Source organism: Mycetomoellerius zeteki, unplaced genomic scaffold (assembly GCF_001594055.1).
Source record: "Mycetomoellerius zeteki isolate Tzet28-1 unplaced genomic scaffold, Tzet1.0 scaffold53, whole genome shotgun sequence".
Taxonomy (NCBI): Eukaryota; Metazoa; Arthropoda; class Insecta; order Hymenoptera; family Formicidae; genus Mycetomoellerius; species Mycetomoellerius zeteki.
The window spans coordinates 181,590-203,525 of record NW_017257534.1 but is presented as its reverse complement, the minus strand read 5'-3'; the positions used below and the strand labels follow the sequence as shown (position 1 = coordinate 203,525).

The window sequence follows — 21,936 nt, the reverse complement described above, 5'->3', positions numbered from 1 at the left end:
ATAGTTATATTTTTTAATAATATGTATAGACTCTCTTAAATTTACATTTATATATCCTACTTATGAGCTAAAGAAATATAAAAATAATGAACTTTAAGACTGGAGAATATTTTTCTATATATTCCTTTTCTAAAACAAGATTTTTAAGATAACTATGCGTGATGTCTATACTATAACCGCTACTATAACCACTTATTTAAAGGTTAAATATTTCTCTAGACATTATTCTCCCCCCCCAACTCTCTCTCTCTCTCTCTCTCTCTCTCTCTCTCTCTCTCTCTCTCTCTCCCCTTCTCTTTGGTAGAGGTGAATTGCTTTTGCGAGTTTCAAGATTGGTGCATAAGGAATTCACTTAGAAAATGGATTTGATAAAATATTAATGTAGGAACACTTTTCATGTAATCACATTTTATTTAATGAACATGTTTAATGTGATTTATTGAATCAATCGTAGAATGGTGATATCATCGATACTCGAAGATGTCACTCGAATAAAAATTCTTCTCTTGCTCTTGTGATGTTTTTCCTCTTCCTCACCTTGAATTTTTTCACCGACATATCTTTTTTTTTTAAGAAGGCAAATCGAAAATGGAAAATCTTTTTTTCACGCGACTCCCACACTTCGAACATGATTGAAGAAAAGATGCGAGGAGGCTCTTTTCGTAGTTCCTATTGAAGTCTACGTCTAATAAATCACCGCTAATAACCCACGCGTTTTTTCGCTTCTTTCTTTTCATACCTCGTCTTTTTTTTCTCATGGGTATAAATACGAGCGAAGAAAACAAGCGGCTGTGTTTTTGCGCTATTGTGCTGATAAGGCTGCGTGTTATATACTACGATAGTTAGCACAAACAGGCCGTTAGCGAATGATGACGAAGAAGTGAATAAAAATTGTTCGAAGTGTAGGTACAATAGCGATACTGCCGGGCGCGAATGAATCGCGATGAAGCAAGTGAAACGTCAAGAGATACGTCAAAAGAGCGCCTGCTTTGAAGCTTTTATACTCTTCTTTATTTAATGATTAAACTTTATAAAGATAAAATAAACATTACAATCATAATAGAGAGAATAACTTAGAAAAAGAAAGTGCCAAGAATCTAGCAAGTAGAACATCAACTTAACCCTCAACTACATGAATGGGTCATTTGGGCCCGAGTGAAAATTTCAGTCGGCCGCTATTTTTGTACGGTTAATATTGCAGAGTTGAAGTGAGGGGATAAAAAACTTGGAATCTTTTTTTGTCGATTGCCGTGATGCAATTGTTTCGTTGTTATCTTGACGCTAATTGTAATGCAACAAAAGTTTGGCTTGGGTAACTTGGACGCGTCAAATGTAATTCGACAGATTTTTGCTGAAAATGAAAATCATTTTTAGTAAGTACCTGTTTATTAGTGCTGTATTCAAGTATATGTGTTGTCTTCTTATGATTCAAACATATATTCATTGTCAAAAAAGCATTTTTGTGAGAAAGGCGTCTTGATGAAACGAAAGAAGAAAATACCCGACATATCTCCGATATCATTTTTTCGAGCATGTATAAAAATGCCTCCACTTCAGTCGTACAAATAATTATACTTTTTGGAATGAATCAATATAACGTATTTTTTTTCTTAAAGTTCACGTTTTTCTCTTTTCGAAACACTACTTATTTTTATCTGTATTTTTTTTATCATAAAGATATGATTTTTTTGAAAAAAAAACTGATTATTGTACTCTTCACAAATTATTCTTTAGTATTTTTTGGCATATTTTTTCGATTATTATCAAAACCTTTTCGTATTTTGGTGTATTGCGATTCTATACATTCTGGCATTTAAAAAAAATATATATATGTTCTATATCTGAGATTTGTGATAATTACAGAGCTAGTCAAAAATGCCGTGGGTGACTTGGACCCTGCAAACATGTAAATTAAGACTCTAAAACGAGACATGTAGTTGAGGGTTAATCGTAAAATTTAAACTTTTAACTTTCGTTATATTGCGTTGATGATTTTTTGTAGTCAGATTGTTTCGGGATTGTTCGAAAATTCGAGAAGCGAATTTTTACCGCAAGCAAAAGATTTGTTTTTTTTTTTAATCTGTGTCATCGACATTTCTCGCTGCTGACAGCCCTATGACTTTTTGAAGCGATTAACATTTACAGGCTTATGTATAAACGTTTCGGCGCGTAAATTACTGGCGGAATTAATTACGTGACGCGCGCGCGCGTTTCGTCGCAACGAGTGCGTGTAATGGGTTTAACGCGATGAGGCTATGGCCGAATTTACCCCAGATGGACGCAGACCATGGATTGAGATAGACTCCGCGGGTGGGTGGACGTGAAGAGAGAGAGAGAGAGGGGGGGGAGAGAGAGAGAGACAGATAGACAGACAGATGGAGAGCACAGGATAGATAAACCCAAAGCTGGGAGAATTAGTAATGCAACCAGCCGTACATACTGCTTTACGCGCGCGTGCACGTGCCGGCTGACCAATCAAAGCCTCGCGGCACTCTATGAAGCCTATCAGATCCCTTATGTTTCCTAGAGGCTCTCTCGTTACGTGCGAGGGCATCCGATTATGTCTGTGCCCGCGCATACACGTGTGTTACGAACTTGTGCACGTTGCACGCCATACAGGGCGTCCCATTAACTTCGTCCCTTCCCACACTCAATTGAATTTTAATGCTAGCGATTAACTGCGCGACGCTGGCGGTTTATAATTTAAATACGACAACGTAGCGTCGCCGTGCAATTCGTAAGAATTAATTATATACGGGCGAAAGTGTGGGTGAGCATGGCGGTAATCAATGCGCCGGTCATTTTAAACAAATCGTTACTTCATGAAATATCGATGAGAGCTGGCGAGTTTAAGCTTTACCGCAGCTCGCGCGATGTCCGGTCGGTGAACGACCTGCCCCTTCTACCCCCTCTCTCTCTTCCGTGACCGATTAATATAATCCTTGTCTAATTGCAAACTGCGTAATGATGATATCGTCATGAATCGGAGGAAGGTGCGATGTATATACGCGATGTATATTCTGGCTTCCTGGCCGCGGGAGCGTTAGTGCTTACAACGTGTTTTATTCATTCTGTCTCGCCATGCGTGATTGAATTTTAATAGCCCCTATTAATTGTACAGCTTTTGCGGTTGGAATATAAATATGGCAATGTGGTACGCTTCACCGCCGGATAATAATTCATTCCGCGTGCGTGAAACAGTCAATTACCGGACGATAATCGTTACCATGATCGCGGTATAATTTGTCAGCGGACGATACGACGGGTTCTCTGTTTTTAATTGTGTACGATCATCATTAATATTTCATCTGAAAAGCGTTAGTTTCGTGTACTTGAAAAACTATTTTCCTAATGTAAAACACAAAACGCGCTTTTTCTTATTTTTTTGTGACATGATTAAAATGCATTTGTAATAATAATAATATTATTATTATTCATAATTGGTAAATAAATAAGAATGCGAGCAAACCTTTTCGACTCATTTATTATTAACTTTTCATTTGCTCGTTTTAAGGAGTAATGTAATACAGTACCGATATTATATTCACAGCGTTTTCGAAAGAATCGCGGTCAGTTTAGACTGATCCCTTTTAAAGATCCATTTTTCATATATTTTTTATAAGTTTTATTGCCGCAAGAGAAGTGCAGGGGCGAAATGTGCGTTGAAAGCGGTTAGACGATTGAAACCGGAGAAGCCGACGAAACGCTTGCCCACTCGCCGTCGTTGATGAACAATCCGAATTTTAAAAGGCCAACTGTCGCCCCCTCGCCTGACTTTGTTCCGCAAAGGAAATCCGCTCTCGTGTGCTTTTAATTTCAGCATTTTTTTTTCGTAAAATGTATCGATGATGCACCCATATTCGAGCGTACTGTTTCGCATCATGTATTTCCGCCGATTCCATACATGCCATTCTCATGTGCCACGACCAGATCTATTTGGCGAATATTTTCCAACGACGGGAAACGAAGCGCGTTCCCTTTTATTTTCAAAGTCGGACACGCGCGTTAAACCACTTTTGTATCGCCGATACATCTCCGGTGGTTTCTATTTTGAAGCAGAGAAGAGGATGGTAGCGCGCGCAAATAAAATTCTTCTCGCTCACGGCGACGCAAATACTGTCAGCCGGGCCGACGTTTAAAAACGCAATCGCCGTAACTGAAAATCGAAAGCTGTGCGCTTTCAGGCGATGTATCGACAGATCCATCTTACTTCTCATGGGCGTACCTCGCCTCGAGGGGCGACGTGTCGTTTCGCGTTTTGAAAATCAACGAAATCGCCGACGGGCGAAGGATTAAATCCTGCGGTGCTGCGCCCAAGCTTTTGGCAACTTTAGCCTCGGGCTTGTTTGCACACCTGAACTCTTCCCCGATATAATTTAAGCGCGCTATTAATAATGGCTTTTCCGTGCGGTCGTCTACGTTTTTGAACAACGAGATTTCTATAGCGTTCTCATCTATTTGATGACGTTGCATATAATACAAGATGCGAAGCACTTTCTAGATTTCGTTCGTCTTATATTAAGATTGCTATGTGTGGAGAAATTCATTGTGTCGAGTTCATGCGACTGTCACGACCGAACCATGATTATCATTTATAAATACTCTATGGATCAATATTGAATTGTAGTATTAACTGGCCAACAAATACAAATGATCATCGAACGTTGAAAGGATATTTTTTCAATGACTGATGTTTTATTGAGCAGAGATATGAGTCGCGGTGATTAAATAAGGATATATTGCAGAGGGAGATATATCGCACGAAAAATAAATTGGACGCTCGCCCGATAATTTACTGATGAATAAACATAACGCGGACATTAATACCGGCACCGGTCAATAATAAATAAATTGGATGCGAAACGCGGAAAATTGTAATGTATTTACGCGTCATACTTTCGCGTGGCAACCTGCGTTTATATTCGCGCTCCGAAAGTTTTTATTAACTTCCGCGTACCGCGTAATGTTCCCACGGTAATTAACCCGGGACAATAATTCTCGCGGCTGCGGGAATAACCCAGTGCGATCCAGTTTCTGTTTCGTGCGAAGCTATTTGAAATCAATTTGTTAAGTTTACGCGTACGCTGAGTGAGACTGTATCAAATTTCGAAATTAATTTTTAATGCTTCTATGAGATTATTACAGAGATATTTTACAATTAACTATCTTTTCAAGAAATTATTTATTATTGGTATAAAATTCTTTTAGCTCTTTTATCCTAAGCTATTTTAAATTAGACTATATACATATGCTTTTGTGCATATTGAAAATTTTTATTATAAATTTTCGCAAGTACTCTTTACAGTAGTTCATTTTACTGATTGCATTTACGGTTCATGATAATTTTATTATTTTTTTTTAGCGTTTCTCTTATTCTTTTAACATTAATTTTTTTCAAATAATTTACAATTTTCATTTTATTCGGAAAGTTTTATTTATAAATGCTTCTTGACGTTTCCATCATTATATATAACATCATAAGATTGAGCGTTTGCATCCAACGGTAACATGAATGGATGTGGAATCGTTTGTGTAAGATTGCCATCCGCGAACGCCCGGAACGACCGAGATAAAAACGTTGCGCATCATAACAAACAGCGTCAACGCTTTTCGAAAAGATTGCAAGTAACAAGTAAACTCGTAATTCCGTTTGTGCGCGATGACATCAATTCGACGCAGCCGGGGCATCCCAACTGGCCTGAAGCGATCGGGCATCGGCGGACGGCCGGTTGCCGGTTTGTTTTTATTGAGTAGTTACTCCCGCGGAAAAAGAGGAAGCGAATATAACTAAACGCTTCGCAAAAGTACCCCGGGGGTTCTTTAGATCCCATCAATCGTGATCTGTCCGTTTTCATCGCGATACGTTTATCTCTCTTCCAGCTTCCATCAATCGTCCGTTCACATCGCGCGATCGACTTAATGCAGTAGTCATCCGAAATATCGTTTTCGATACAAATTTTTATTTTGATCTATTCGTGATATACACCACTCTTCTACGATCGCGACAAATCCAACAGCGAATTTATTTGCGATTCTTGTCGTATGAAACATATGAGAAGAGAAATTCGCAAAAGGCAAGATGACAAAACGTGACTCCATTGTTCTCGACTTATGCTGCCTTTTCAAGTGATTAGGGTTCTCGAGTATGCGCCATCGTAGGGGAAAAAATTGGCAATTAATACGTTTCTGTCGTGTGTTGGCCTTTACTCTCTGAAATCGAGTCGAGCCGTCGCGACGCCATCCTCTGTGGCGGTGCCGCGTCTGCTGAAAAAAAAGCTGAACAGAATCGAGGGAAGGACGAAATTTCGTAAATCGAGTTGGCCTTCCCCTGGAGGGTGTCGGTGCGTCTGTCCACCATATTGATCGTGGAAGCGGTAGATACCCTGCTTGCATATATGTACGCGCGTGTATGTGTGCATAGGAGCATCGTGTGTGTGTGTGTGTGTGTGTGTGTGTGTGTGTGTGTGTGTGTGGGGGGGGGGGGGGGGGGGGTGAGGGTGTGTGTGCGTGCGTGCGTGTTGCGCGTGTATGCATATATACATGTATATGAAAGAGAAAATATATATACCTCTTCTCTTTATATGTATGAGCGTATATCATATATACATATACGCGCGTATGTATATATGTGTATCTGTTACAGGACGGTTTTAGGGGTGGTTTTCACCCTCGAAGAGGATAGAGAGCGGAGCAAAGGGGGACGAGTGAAGGGTGCTGACGCTGGCACGAGGGTGGGCGAGAGGCGGCTTTGCTGGCGGAGGGAGGGATAGAGGGCTATCGGGCGGCGGGGTGGGATGGTAGCATAGAGAGTGGCTGGGCAAGGAGGGAGATGAGGGATTCTGGTGGCGTTGGAGCCGACACTCGCGGGTGCCGCCGTTACCATGGTTACCACCACCCTCGCTGTGAACAAGCCCTCTACGTCATATTGGCATAGTATATTCCCCGCACCATAAAGCCAAATAATCTACCGAGTGATCCAATCTGAGAGACTCCCTGTCTAACTCGCGCCCGGCCAACTGCACTTTCGTTCGCAGATATTGAACATTCGCACGTTGGTTGTGACGTGTTCCCGCTTTTGCGCTATGTTTAATGGTTGCAATGATTTCAAATACATATCTTTCCCTGTTGAATTGGTACTAAAATTAATTATAATTGAAATAGATAAATTCGTGTTATTATATAAATAAATAGGGACTTTAAATATAAATATGTATATTAGATCAAATAAACTGATTTTACGTGATGTTACACCTACTGTATTGATCCAATTTATACTGTTCTATTTTGAACAAATAGCAATATAAAAACCGTAAAATGTTCGTAAATCATAGAGAAATAATTCTCATATATTGAGAAGAATTTTTAAGTATAAAATAATAAATTGCATAATTCGAAAATGCAATATCATATAAAATATTGATACTCCGAACTTTGCGGAGGATCAACCAACACGCGATTAGCGCATAAAAAATACGTTGAAAAATGAAGTATTAAACGCTTGCGTACGATTTGACATTCGATGCTGCTTAGAATCGATCTTTTTCAAATTTGACTGACATCGCTCTCGGGGTATAAAGCACTTACAGTGTGCAGACACTTGATCAAATTTTCAATGCGATAATCCACCGCGCGAACTTAACCATTCGGCAGCGCCATATTTGCACACAGCATTCCGCGCGTCATAAAGTCAAGCGGGCCACAGAGTGATTTATTCGGGGAAGGCTCCCCGTGGCCTCCATTTCCCGAGCGGGGAGGATTCGTACTCGAGGCCACTCTAATTGCTACTTGATCGTCGACGATTACAAGTCGTTCGATGGCTGCCAGTTGCGCCCGCGTTTACGAGTGAGAAACAATAAATTGCATTCACAGCGTGAGATCTGCTCCGCGGGCCACGAACCGAAGTTACTTTGATCACTATCTCTCTGAAATCGGAATGCTTTGTTCGCGGTTGCACGTGTCTGCTCCAGGATATTGCTACTTGATAGTTGGCGTTCGACGGCCGGTCGTGAATTTTGCAGGGCGAGAACCAGCGATTCGGAAGTCAAAATACAGTATGGGGAAAAAGTTTAGACTTAAGTTTAGACGTGAAACAAATGGAGATACTTAGATATGTACCTCCCTCACTGTTGGGACCCCGACTTATGAAAATCAAAATCGAGCACTTTATCGATATATTTTTTTGCAAAATTAATATTGCAATGATACACACATACAATTGCAATTATATACAGAACGTTTTGTCTCTGTCTTCTTTCTCTGTCTATATCTTCTTTACAACGATAACGATTTGTACTTTTAATGGAACGTTTTTAATCGAAGCACAGGTACGATACGTCAGTGCATTCGTAATTACAAATAATAAAATTATCGCGCGTGTAATTATGCCATTTCGAGGTTGCAACGTTACGGTTAGGGCATATTATGTCAACCTTATGCATTATTGCATACAATTGCTTATGAATTATGAAATTAATTAATTTCACATTCTGCGTTGCGTCGGCGTCGCGCTGATACAAAGCCACAATTGGATGCTACAATCTCGCGTACCTACCGATCGTCCTGGAAAATGTCATTTTTAAACCATGGTTAAAATTATCATTGTTGTTCGCAATGCGCCTTGTAAAACGTAAGCGCGCAATAAATGAAATTTATCAAGTAATATCCAAACGCTTAATTAATTTAAAAGGGTTAAAAAGGTTATATATAAAAAGAAGTACTGTAACAATCTCTAACCAGGAATATATATAATCTATTTCTGCTAAATACTACGTTGCGTATCTCTGTTGTAACGTATTTCGATATTCAATTGAATGTATCTATGGAAAAGGGTATCGTTTTACTGCCGGATCTGCGAGCGGCGAAACGAAGTTTCAATAACCCAGTTTCGATTTTCAAATAATCCTCCCCGAATCTAAGCCGCGTCTCCTATCGCTCAAAAAATCTATTTGCTCGATCGCGAAACTTGATAGGTTTGGCAATAAAATGATTTCTTTCAAGTGAACCGTAATTCTAACTTTTGAAAAGATTTCAATTTTACGGTTCACGAAATGGTAATTTTTTTTGTCTGAATTATCCATTTAAATGATTAAAGGAAGCAGAGACAAAACGCGAAAGAAAGAATTGGATAAAAAACAAAAATATAAAAATGACTATGAGAATTATCGGAGAAAACGATCAGAAGCTCTAATACTGCCATTTCATTCTCCAGGAAACGAGACAATGGTTCAGACGGGACAATGTTCCCTGCGCGGTTTCGCGCAAAACTTCGTCGCTGGGATATCTAGCCAGTGGCGCGAATCGTTTTCTCGCTGCTTCACCCACGGCCGGAGGGGTTGGCGGCAGGATGGCGTACGGGGGTGCACGCGGGGGTGGCTAAGCGAGGCTCATTTTGTTGGCGGCAGATATGGCGCGGCCCGCCGCCACCCCCAACGCTCCGGCTGCCTTCCACAGCCGCACATCCGGTGATGTGGGGTGCGCGGAGGTGACAGGGAGGGATAGATAGTTGAGTCGGGGGTGGAACGGCTGGCTGGCGACATTATTAGACGCCCCCGGTGAGTCAGTGAGCGGCAGTGAGGACGAGGGCGGACGACGATGACGACGACAACGACGACGATGACGACGACGACGTAGTGGTGCCGCGGGGTTGGACGGAGGATAATGAGGAAAAAAGATGATGCACGAGAGATGCTGCAGCAAGATATCGCGCGGTCGTCGTCGTTCCGCGCCGCGTAAAAGGCATCTACCTGTGTGAAGAAAGACGCAATTTTCGCGTGCGTCTATCTCTGCCAGAGTATTAGTTTAGCTTGTAGTAAAAAAGGAAGTCGATGATGACGAAGTACCACGTCGTCGTTGAGGGAGTTTGAACGAAAAATGAACAGTATCTCCAGAAGGAAACACGATGATTAAAATTATGAATAGAAATTCAGGTACATATATATTGTGCCCGCGCGCTTTCTCTCTCTCTCTCTCTCTCTCTCTCTCTCACGCGCCCGCGCGCCGCGCATACATATATACTTTTATTAATTTTTTTATGTCTTTTTATTAATAAAAAAAGTTGAATTCTACGGTTTGTATTCTCTCTCTCTCTCTCTCTCTCTCTCTCTCTCTCTCTCTCTCTCTCTCTCTCTCTGTCTCCTGATTTTCGTTCACATTTATAAATAGATGAGATGATATTTATAATCTATACTATTCGAATCCTTATACCAACTTTTTTATTGCCTGTATTACAATTATTAAGTCGACACATCGAACGGGCTGTTATACGAAGCTGTTTCGACAGATTTAGCGAATTTCTTATTTCCCTTTCTTGTAATTTAACAAGGAAATAAAGCAGCTATGACATCAGCTAGATTTCGTGGACTGTAATAGTCAATAATGATGCCTGTGGGAAATGAGCAGCTCTCGAGCGTACCCGCGAACTTCTTATTCCCGAAATTAAACGACGTCGGTTCATCCCAGCAACTCACAGCCGGAGCTTTTATTTGATTCGCTATGCGATAACCAAGATAGCCGGCGTGGCGCCGAGCATGGTGCTCATCCGTGCTCCCTCATGCTCGCGGATGCGGTCTGAAAGCTTTTTCGCCGCATAGGATGAGGAGGAGAAAGAGGAGGAGGAGGTAGAGGGAAGAGATGGAAGAGGGATGAGGTGGTGGCGGGGGCGAGTGAGCAGGCGGGTGATGTTCCATCATGGGGAATGAAAATCAGGGGCCCCCTCGGGGCTCGGAATTAAAATGGCTGTCACACGCAGCCGGGGGTTGTGCTCTTCCTGCGGAAAACCTCGACAAGAGGAGGAGGGGGAGGAGGAAGAGGATGAAAGGCACCCATTCCCCCCTGCTGCCGCTTGCCACCCTTTAACCACCCTCTTCCTACTTCTCCGACATTTTTTTGTTACCTTATTCTCTCTTTCCCGCTGCCTGCCTGTCTTCCTCTTTTTTAATCCGTTTCTGCTCCTATCGGGATCTCCACTCTTTCGTTTTCAAGACGACCTGTCGTCCGCCGTTTGATCGACACCGATATTCGATCAGTCGCGGTAGCTATCAGGTATGGATAGAAGATTTATATCCGGGCGTTTAGTTAACGAGACGCAAAGTCGTAAAAGTTAAATATACTATGTATAGTTACGTTAAGAAAATATGAAAAGGATAATCTTAAAACGAGGTAGAGGTTTGATATTTAAATTAATAATTTTTATAAACTATGTGATGCTAAGAACGATGCTCCTGTCACGAACAATAGCTTCTTTTACGCCTTATAAAAAATATGAGCCATAAACGTGATAAAATTATATTAAAGAAGTTATAATTTTTAGGAAAATAATCAAAATAAACATTGATATTTGCTTTTTTATAGGAAATAACTAAATTATATGTAAATAAATAACATCTTGAGAGTTATAATATATATCTGTCTGTATACTATTCTTTTATTAACTTTATCTTAGAACACCCGGTATAATCTCACTGTGTTTCCGTTGTAACCAGTTTCTGCGTAGTCGAGCCAATCTTGCCAAAGGTGCGTAGCTCCTATAACGTTCCCCCTGTTACGCCCCACCCTCTCTTTGGTCCCCGAGGGGATCGAAATTAAAATGACAATGAGGGCAGATCCGAAGGGTGGCTAAAAATGCGTACCCTTGCCATCGTCCAATCAGCAACGAATCCCACGACGCCATCGCAAACCTTTCCCCTTCTGCTTTCTTTTTTTCTTCCTGCGGCTCTTCGTGTCCAGAGAAATGCCACGAAATGAAAACGTTTAAAGCGCGATGATCCTTCAGTGAAATCTCCAACCCCTTTCGTCTCCATTGCTTGCAGTTCTTTGGAAAAGTTTTCAAGTAATCGGACGAAATCGGAGAGTGATTTCTACTCTGTTCAACAATGGCGATTGTTATCGTTGAAAATAATAAAAATAATATTCTTTGGATGTGTGAAATGAAACGCTTCCATAAAACCGATTAACGTTTATTATTTAATCCCACGATCCACATGTATTGCACAGATTCCAATAACTACTATTACTTGTTTTCGTAATATGCTAAACTAAGTTTACTTATTCATCATTTAAAGAATGTTTGTTATTTCTAATAGAATGCTTGACGTTTCATTTAGAAGAATTAATTTTAGGTATATGTACATAATATCTTTTTAATTTCATTTTACTGTTTTTTCACTGCAGATATAAGTATGTGATGTATAAAATCGCTAAAAATATGCAAGAAAAGATGCGGCGAAAAATGTATAATCGTGCTCGAAAATATACGCAAATATTTTCAATCGCACAATGAAAGCACAGAGAAGGCGTAACGACGCGCGTTCGACGCATAACCATTGGTTTCTCACCTAGCGTGTTTGGATATTTCCATAAATATAAAAACGCGATTCGTACTCGCATGAAATACTGATTTCGGAACTGCATTTTTTTCCCAGTTTTCTGCATTTTTTAGTATTTCAACAAAATGATGATTGTGATTATAAAATTTCTCGGTACATTTGTCAGTCGATCGGTCATTACATTCGGACTTGTTTATGAGAACATTGTCTCAGGGGTATCTGTGTTTATGAAATTATACTTTTTTACTTGTGTTATTAATCGATTGTAAATGATTAAATATATAAAATTCCTGGTGTATTTAAGTATATCGACTAAATTTATATATATATGTATGTATATATATATATGTATATATATATATATATAATATATTGCGATGTATGAAGTGTTGACGGATTGTTGTACTGTCGTCAAGTTTCTCTCATTCCCTCTTTCCGCCATTGCGCGAATTACGCCGCCTGGTCGCAAGACCGCGGCACGACGAAAGATACAGGCGTAAGAAAAAAGTGAGTTGACGGAAGGAAGAGGGGAGGTGGTTAGGACGATACAGGGCCAAAAATGAAAACGATATCCCGTCGGCACGTGCACGCGGTTAAAAAGGTTCACGAGATTTTGCCGCGTCGGCCGCGGTTCGGCCTGGTAAAAGCGGAACCGGCTGTCGTGATACGGATCTGACCAATCATAAAGGCCGCACATACACACACATAATGGCCACTCATTCATCTATCCAGGACCACGCAGTGGAACAAAGGCGGAAATTAGTTAGGTTCGTTATGCTTATTAATTGACTGACATTTCCGTCATATTATTGTACAGCGAATCGGAAACTGCTCTCTCGTGAGGCTCTCGAGAAACGGGCCCCATTTCTGTACGTGCGCGGAGCTATTGCTACAGGATGTGGGTTTCATTGAATGGACAAAGTCAATGATTTGAAGAAACGTGCCGACGCTTCTGTGGATAGCTTCCGCGGTCAGATTCAGAACTGAGATAGAGATTTCCGTGCAATAAGAACTAACACGTGCGATGACAAGAACAAAATGCATTAATGTGCAATATAGTGAAAGATCCCATTACATATAAAAATGATCTTTTTCTATAAAATTTTAACGTATAATAAATCAACCTGACTAAGACTCCTCATAAATCAAAAAACAAGGAAAGAACAAGGGCAATAGTTTTACATTTTCTTTATTTCGAGAATTTCAAAATTTCTTTTCCTTTTTTTCCTTTTTTTTTACTGCATTCTTATCTGGATTTAATTCTGGCATTTATACTCTCGAGGTGAGGAAGATCACCATGACTAGTTAATAATTATTATATTCTATGTATGTGAGTTTATTAGTTGTCTCTGAAGAAGGCTCAAAAATGAGCCGAAACATGTAAGCGCTTTAGTAAAATAAAGAAGTTTTACGCTACGATAGTCGTGTTATTTGCGCAACGTCTCCCGCGCTTGACTCCTATTGCCCTTGTTCTTTCCTTGTTTTTTGTATAAAATTTTATCAGTCCTTGTATTTCGACGTATTTTAAAACGTAAAAATAACACGATTCTTCAACATGAAATTGAAAAAATGATCTTATCTTTTATAAATCGAGAAAAAAGATCTTATCTTTCAGTAATAGAGAATAACACCAAAAAGCCAAAGTCATCGTCAAAACAAATCTCAAATCTCAAAAAAAAAAAAAAAAAATTTGATGGGTCAATTTCACCATTTTTCTATTCTGGAAAATTTATTTACAAATAATGATAGAATATTAAAAAAAGAAACAAGATAGCGCTTGGAACGAGAGTTTGATAATGTTTTTAGGGATACAGCTTTCATAATGTTTCGAGAAAATTTTAAAGACAAGCTTAGGATAGGCGATTCATTACATAATATTCTGTGATAATTATATAATATTAATTATTGATTAATACACATTTATTAGCAGTAATATACGGCTGGAGGAAAACGATACGAGGAATAGAGGAAAAGAAAATGAAGCGCACACGAACGCAAGATGCGACTCGAGTGAATCGCAGAAAAATTGCACATAAATGAGAAGTTTTTCATATAACGTATGTTAACGTATAAAAGGCACAAAAAGATATATGACGTTACGGTATCTATGCTCTGTGCGCTCAAAGAGAAAGCATTCGTGTACGAAAATCCCTTTTTCGTACGCGTGGTGAACCGTTATTATGTTACGTCTAAATATCCTTTATTCATATCGTTAACCAACATGCGAAAAATACCTGAAATACCGAATTTAAAAAAAAATTATTTTTAATGAGAAATTGTTTAGATTTCCTGGAAAGATGATTGCAAATTATCGTTCTCTTCTCGTCGCGTGTGCGACATATATCTTGTAATTTTCGCATAGCGCTGTCATTTTTAAAAATTACCATCTTTCGACACACGATATCTCGTTATCTGGTCCCTGTGAATATGGAGAAGAATTGAAAAATGTTGGTATGATACATGAGGGGATAAAGCAATTACGTGGATTCACTAATAACGATGCCCATATAGTATGCTGTTTTCTCTCTTCACTGATCCGCCTTCGTTAAATATAAACTGGTCGAAACAATGATTTTCTGTTACGTTCTAACAACTATAAAATTGCATCTCTCACATTGTAAGTGTATTTAAAAAAATTTTTTCTATCACTTTTCTTTCCTGCTTGAAGAGTTTTAATTCATCGTGTAATTATATCTTATTTAAAGAAAAGGAAGTTACTATTTTTATACGCACAATAACTCGTACGTTTCAAACGTTTCCTCTGTAAACGCGCAATGTTCTATCGCGTATTCATTTTATGCACCCCTCGCGAGAAATTGGTAGAAAATGGCGACTGGTTCTGAAAAGGGTGAAGGGCTTGTGTAATGGAGCTCAGGGATTTCTTAATGATGCTGTCGTTGCTGACGCCGGCTTTGCTAGGCTTATCCTTCGCTAAGGGACGACCGACGTGATAAAGGAGGGGGCGTATCGGTACCGACGCGCAGCTGTGCCCCATATCATGCACCTATATCCTTGTGGAGGGTGGTAAGCTATTGGTGAGGGAATAATGCCACGGGGGTGCCGGAACGGTTTCATTACACGGCTTCCCGAGGGATAATATCCCGGGATATCTCTCCGTGGTCGACCCCACGGGGGTGAAATTCCGTGCCATCAACCCACCTCACATGAGAGATGAACCCTCTGTGCGGCGACCCCTTGCTGGCGGAGTATCAGCCTTAGCAACCCCTTTTGAGGCAGAGCGCGCGTTCGAAGCGAGCAAGGGAGGAAATTGCAACAACTGACTCGCACTGGGGCAAGGGATCGCCATGCGGCGACAGAAAATGGCCGATGGTCTCGTGGCGACTGTAAATACGAAGGCGCTATTTTAATAACGGTACAGCGAGAGCGGATTACACCATTTCTGGCATGTCTATTCTTTCTCGAAATTGTTGAAAGAGCGATATGCAACGAATTCAGTAATAGAGTGGGCGCTGTTATTCGTTCCTGCTTCTCTTTTATTTCTAGATATGAGATTTTTTAAGTTGAAGAAATATGGTCAATAGTTTTATTTTTAGATATATTACAGGATTATATTATATATCTTTATTAAATAAAATTGATGGAAGAAGTCTTACGAAGGTGATCACATATTGATGTCTTAAGGGACGTATTTTTTCATTTCTTTTTTTTCATGTCGGCATCCTTTGAAGCTACCACACGTATATCGCTTACCTTGATGGCATTATATCGCGATCATGCTCGCGCGCGTTGCGATTAGTATTTAATGCACACAATGTATAGGAAAGGGTCCTTTTCCCGTATCAGATGCGGGGCGGGCCTTAGGCCAGTTATTAGGCCGCTGACAGGCCCGTATAATCCAACTGCCTCTCGTAATGTACAGAACGAAAAATATAATGCCTATTAGTGGAGGATCTTTTCAGTGAGGCCCATATTGCCCTCGGGATTTTTTCATTGCTTTTATTTCTTTTTTCCTCGCATTGGTTCCACGCGTTGATTCGCGCATAGTAATTTTCATTTCTTCCTTTCCACGCGTTTTGCTTCTAAATCTCATATCCTCAGTCTAACTGATGGTAAAATAGATCAGAAGACAATCTCTTTCCTTAATGTGATGTCACAAATAAAAAGTTTAACTAAATTATTTATTAGAGGATAAAAACATATCGAATAAAATTGATAATTCATTATATCATTATGTTAATTATAATTTGTTTACTGTGTGTGTGTGTGTGTGTGTGTATTTTGTATATATTTAGGTATTTGTGCATCAAGTAAAATTTTAAATCGTGTACTAAGTAATTTAAAATTGTAAAATTTTGTTCTTCAAAGAAGCAGATTTTTTGCTAAGGATTTTTGTTATTTCTTAATAATATATAATATTTTTTCTGTTTCAGAGAAAATACACCGAGAAAAGAACGATGAAATGGATCTAGGTGAGTCTAACAGAGAAAGAAAATTCTTTTGTGTTATTTCTAGTCAATACATTCCGTTGATTGGTCAAAAATGTCATTCGTTCAAAATTCGCTTGTTTTACCTGTTACGTTTAACACACGGTCAGATACGTTGACGCGTTTGTTAATGAAATTACCGCGTGTTGGTCGAAAGAGAAAGATTTCCGTTAGTTTTACGTGGTTTAGTGGATACATTGTATCCTCGGACACGAAATGAAACGTTGCGCGAGCGTTCCAGGTGTCTGCTCCTATTGTAGTTGGCGATACTCGAAAAGCACAAAGCGAATATGATGTAACATAATTCGAGCAGTTCAAGCGCGAAAACCCGCCGCAGTTATTATATTTAATACAGCATCCTGATCTGCTAGCATCTGCCCGCGGCGTGCTTCTTTATCACGAACGAGAGGGATACTCTCAAGAATTTAACGTGTAACGGTGTGACGTATGTATTTGTGCAATCAATACATTTTGCTGTTGGAAGGTCTTATGCTTTTGAAGATACTGTTACTAACAACAATATTTTGCGCAGTTCTAAGCTAACTTTTAACCTGATTTTAATCAATAAGAATTAACTGTACTTTGCAAGGGATATATTCCTTTCTTAATCCATTTAAGTTTTTCCATTAAGGTTTTTCGATATGGCATACTTTTTTTCCAATGCTCTTTCAACGTTTTTTTCTATTATTTTTAATTTTTTTTTTATTAATAAAGATACATATATTTGTTTAGTATCATTATATTCCTTAATATCTGGCGTTTTGATTGAAAAGAAAATTGTTTACAAAATATTTATTTTTATGAAAATTATTAGCAATCGAATTGAGTTAGGCATGTCATACCCAAGTGTGTTTTCGTAATGTAGCGTTTAAGGATTAATTACGTATTCATTAAACACACTTTAAGAATTCGAACAAAATTCTTCTATCCAACGATGGCATGAATCAATAAAATATAATTATGTAAAAACGAAGAAAAAAACACTCGATTATCCACTTCAGTAACGGACAGTTAACGAATGTTGGCAGTATAATGAATTATAAGTGATTTAAAAAATTTAACGGTGCATCGCAATGCAGACTATAGTTTTCGGTTCGTTAGCAATCGCGAAACCGCACGCCGATTTGCTTCGGTGAAAATTACTGCGCATTCTGGCATAATCAACTCATATATTATTTGTAAATTACGGTTAATGATTATCATTATCTTCGATTTGAATGTAACTAATGTTACATTTGCAACACTAATACGCATTGTTCATTATTCATGAGCTCTCGAAATAATATCAGCATGCCCGCACATCTCAATATGATCGAGTGCTGATGCATAATTCAATAACGGAATCATTTACTCTTTGATTAGTGCGCTTTTGCATGAGTGTTGCGTTCGAATTTTTTCGTTAATTACATCTTAACGTACCTTTCGAGAGCGCGCGCAGATTTCCACTCGAGTGCTCCCCAGGTATTATTTTATCTTTGTTTAACATTTGGCGAACAACAAAGATAAAATGACGGATGCCTATAGGTGGCACTTGGATGGGAATCATAACAATATTTCTCTGTTGCGTTAGACGTTAGGCGTTAAGAAAGAAAGAAATTAAATTTAATTCAGAGGAGCGCGATTTTATGCGAAAGGCGTAAGGTATTTTTCCGGCGTTAAAATCCGACCGTTGCGACGAGTATCTTGATGTTATTAGGCTTTTAATAGCTGGCGTTGAAGCGCGCGATGGAATATATTTTCGCGCTCGATTTTCGTCCATAACGCAACTCTGAAAAACCAATTCGACGCAACCTATCGGCGGTAACATTACCGACGATGCGGTACCGCCGTCACCGCTGTCCTCGTCGTTGTCGTTGTCGTTCGCGTCCTCATATTCTGCCCCGCGGGGGATGTGTCGGGGGTTGCGCGGCAGCGCGGTAGGGTGGGTAATGTCGGGAAATGCAGCTAACGAAGTTTACGAAGACACTTAACGGAATTACGCCCTCGCTCGCAATGGTCCCCCGTCGTCACCCTCCTCCCCGACCTGTCGTCCACCCCCACGTGTGCACCGTCCAAGCTATCCGCCCCAAGCATCCCTTTACACTTTTCCGGCGGCAGGAAGGTCGCGTTAATTACCGACAGAGGCAAGAAGCCGGGGAAACGGTGGCAAGATATTTCGTCCTCGACGCGAAGCGTCGATGGTTACGAAAGTCGGCTATGGGGGCGGGCGATGAAGGACGACGAGGGGGTGCCGGTGATACGCGGGGGGTAGCCGGAAGTGGGAGCGGGTCGGGAAGGGGTCGGTTTGCGCTGAAGAAGGGTGTTATTGACATGGTGGGTGTCGCGTCGTCGGCCATCTTGGGCCGCGGCGGTCTCCCCGCCGCCGTCACCGCCACCTCCTCGTCCTCCTCCTCCTCCTCCTCCTCCTCGTTTTCCTCTTCCTCCCACTGCCGCCGCTACCCTCTTCGTCGCATTCGCTCTGCTCCCCATCGCGTCCGAAGGACATCCTTGTGTTCCCTTGTACCGAGTGACATTCGGGCTGCGTGCCCAGCCTAACCTGCCCGGCGGACGCCCTGGGCCACCCTTTTCGACCAACCCCGGCAACGAGCTGCGAGGGTCCCGGGGGCTGCTTGTCGCCATGGCGACCGAACCCTCGCCCAACCCCCTCAACCAAACGCCGATTCCCTATCCCTCGGCACTTTGCTACCCCTTCCTCGTCGCGCGCCGTACTCGTCGTTCGCGCTGCCGTTCTCGTCGCCAAAGAGAATCTTTCGATATCCTCATACGTCTCTCTTTGACGGTCTTCTTTTTCTCCTCGTGCTTTTTTGTCTCCTTTTTTTTCTTCTTCACCATTTCTTCACCCTCTTTGTTAGATAGCTAAATGCCAGTCTTCGTTTTTTTTTTTTTTTGGAATTTGTATTATTATTCTCTTTTTCATCTATGCCTTCTATCATAATTCATTTTTTTAGTCTATATTTTTTCTTTTTCAGTATCTTCGAATTATTGTTTTTTTAGTTATTATGTTATGACTAAATAATATCTTGTATTTTTCAACGAGAAATCTCGTGTTCCCCCTTGCTGTTTTACTTTTTTTTCTTATCATTTCTGTTACTTCTGTAACTTTTGTTACTTTTGATATTTCTCAATTTTATATTTCAACACAATATACCTCCAATATAATGTCAATATAATCTCTTATGATGTAAGCTCTTATTTTTAGTTTCTGATCATCACATTGTTTGAGTAAATTTAATACGTTTACATTGAAATGAAGAAAATTATAAAGATCTATGTTTTTTTTTATTTATAAAATTACATTTTTACGTTTTATATAATGAACATACGATACATAAGGGTGTGTTCCGAGTTGCGCATGAAACGCATGATGTATCGTTTTATCCTTCTTTATTATTTGGTGAACAACAAAGACAAATGATGCATCACGCGCTTCGTGCGTAACTCGGAACGGACTCATAATCTCATCCATACGCATGTTCCTCGAAATATTTAATATTTTAAAGGAATATTGTGTATTTTTTATTAAATTATAAAATTTTTTACAAATTTAAATATTAAAATCTTAGAGTTCTGTATCATTCTTTATATCTTGAATTGTTGCATTTTTTTGCAACATCACTTCGATGAAAATCTGGCATCCAATATTGGTAGTCTGTATAATTAATGGTTAACAACACTTCCCCTCATATTGATTAAAAAGAATATCGGCGTTTTACTCAAAATGCGAGTTGCGGTTTCGGTGTTACGCGAATTTAATGGTCTGTGCCGTAAAAAATGTCTGTCGGTATTTGGAATTGGTTAGCTAATGGCGGTGTTAATTTCGCTAATTATATCGAAAAGCCGATCTCGATGAAACTTCGCACGATCTTCCTTTTGTCGGGGTCCCTTTATCAAACATTCTCGAAGTCACAAAGTTGCCCGTCCTACAATCCCGCGGAATTGACGGATATTAGGAAGGACTTCGTCGCGGCTTTTGTCTCGTTTGGCCACAAAGTTTCATGAAGCACCACAATCCCGACCAATTAGCAACGATTTCCTAAAATCAAGCCATAACCACGAGCTAATTGGCACTTGACATTCAACTCATTCCCTTCATGTCGCGAGAAACTCACAATCATCGATGATAAATCTTCAATTAATTGTATGTCTGTCTTAGTTGAAAGAACCTTCAGCTTTCGAGAAGGCTTTTATATCCTAGTGTTGTATGTACTGCATGTTGTTTTTTTTTTAATTATCTTAGAAATGGGACAGACACGTTTAGTTGTGTAGAGCTGCAATCGAATGTGCATTGTTAAATATCAATGGAGCAACAGTAACTCAATTCTTTGAATTAAATAACATTTTATTATTTTTAATTTCTGTGTGTCAAAATGTAAAAAATTTTTCTAGTTGAATTGCTTATTTTCAAAGTAAACTACGTCATATTAACACACTTAATAAATAATAAACTAAATTTTAGTCAGATTTAACATATTTCTTGAGCTGAATTATTTAATTTCATTATTTTAGTTAAATTAACGATATATTGAGTAGGAATAGTGGCGACCTATAGAAATGCTTAAAAACAATTCAAATTGGGTATAATTTAATATCATGAATTCAACAGTGTGTCATTAACGAATTTTTACTTATATCGAAGTATGAACATATTTAATTATATCGGAAGTTTTATTTGTATCGAAGTATCTCTCTTGGAAAAAAAAATCAATAAGATCATTAATATGATAGTAAAGTAAGAGTACATTCAGAACTATTGTCTACGGGATAGGATTTTTAGCGTCCTATATATGCGTTCGTGTAAAAACAAATACTCGATATATTGGAAGCAAAGTATCGACACATTTCATTGGCGTTGAAGTAGCTTAAGCACTCTCGGGTTCCGAGACGTGGCGGAGCGTTGGAATAAACTGGACGATCCGGCCGGACCGTGTTTGCTAGCTGCATCGCGGCAAAACAGAAGACGCCTGTCATCGGGAACGACGATCCGTAGAAGACGCATCGGAATGCAATTCTGTAAACGCGCAACGTGGCTCCATTCATGGAGTTACCACGGTCAGCTGCTTTTAAAATACGGGAACAAATGTGGATAATTGTAGAATAATTGTCGAGCGATCGTAGAATGACAACAATTCGGTTAATTAATGCCGGTGGAAGAGACAAATTCGTGCGCG

At 39.7% G+C, this 21,936-nt stretch overlaps 1 protein-coding gene across 1 annotated transcript in view; it reads left to right on the top strand.

Moving 5' to 3' along the window:
* LOC108727779 (Fanconi anemia group J protein homolog) overlaps nucleotides 1–21,936 on the top strand; it is a 51,563-nt gene that overhangs the window by 23,622 nt on the left and 6,005 nt on the right. Inside the window, exon 4 of the mRNA XM_018456023.1 lies at nucleotides 16,715–16,753. Coding sequence (XP_018311525.1) covers nucleotides 16,715–16,753 — 39 coding nt within the window. The remainder of the gene's footprint in view (nucleotides 1–16,714; nucleotides 16,754–21,936) is intronic.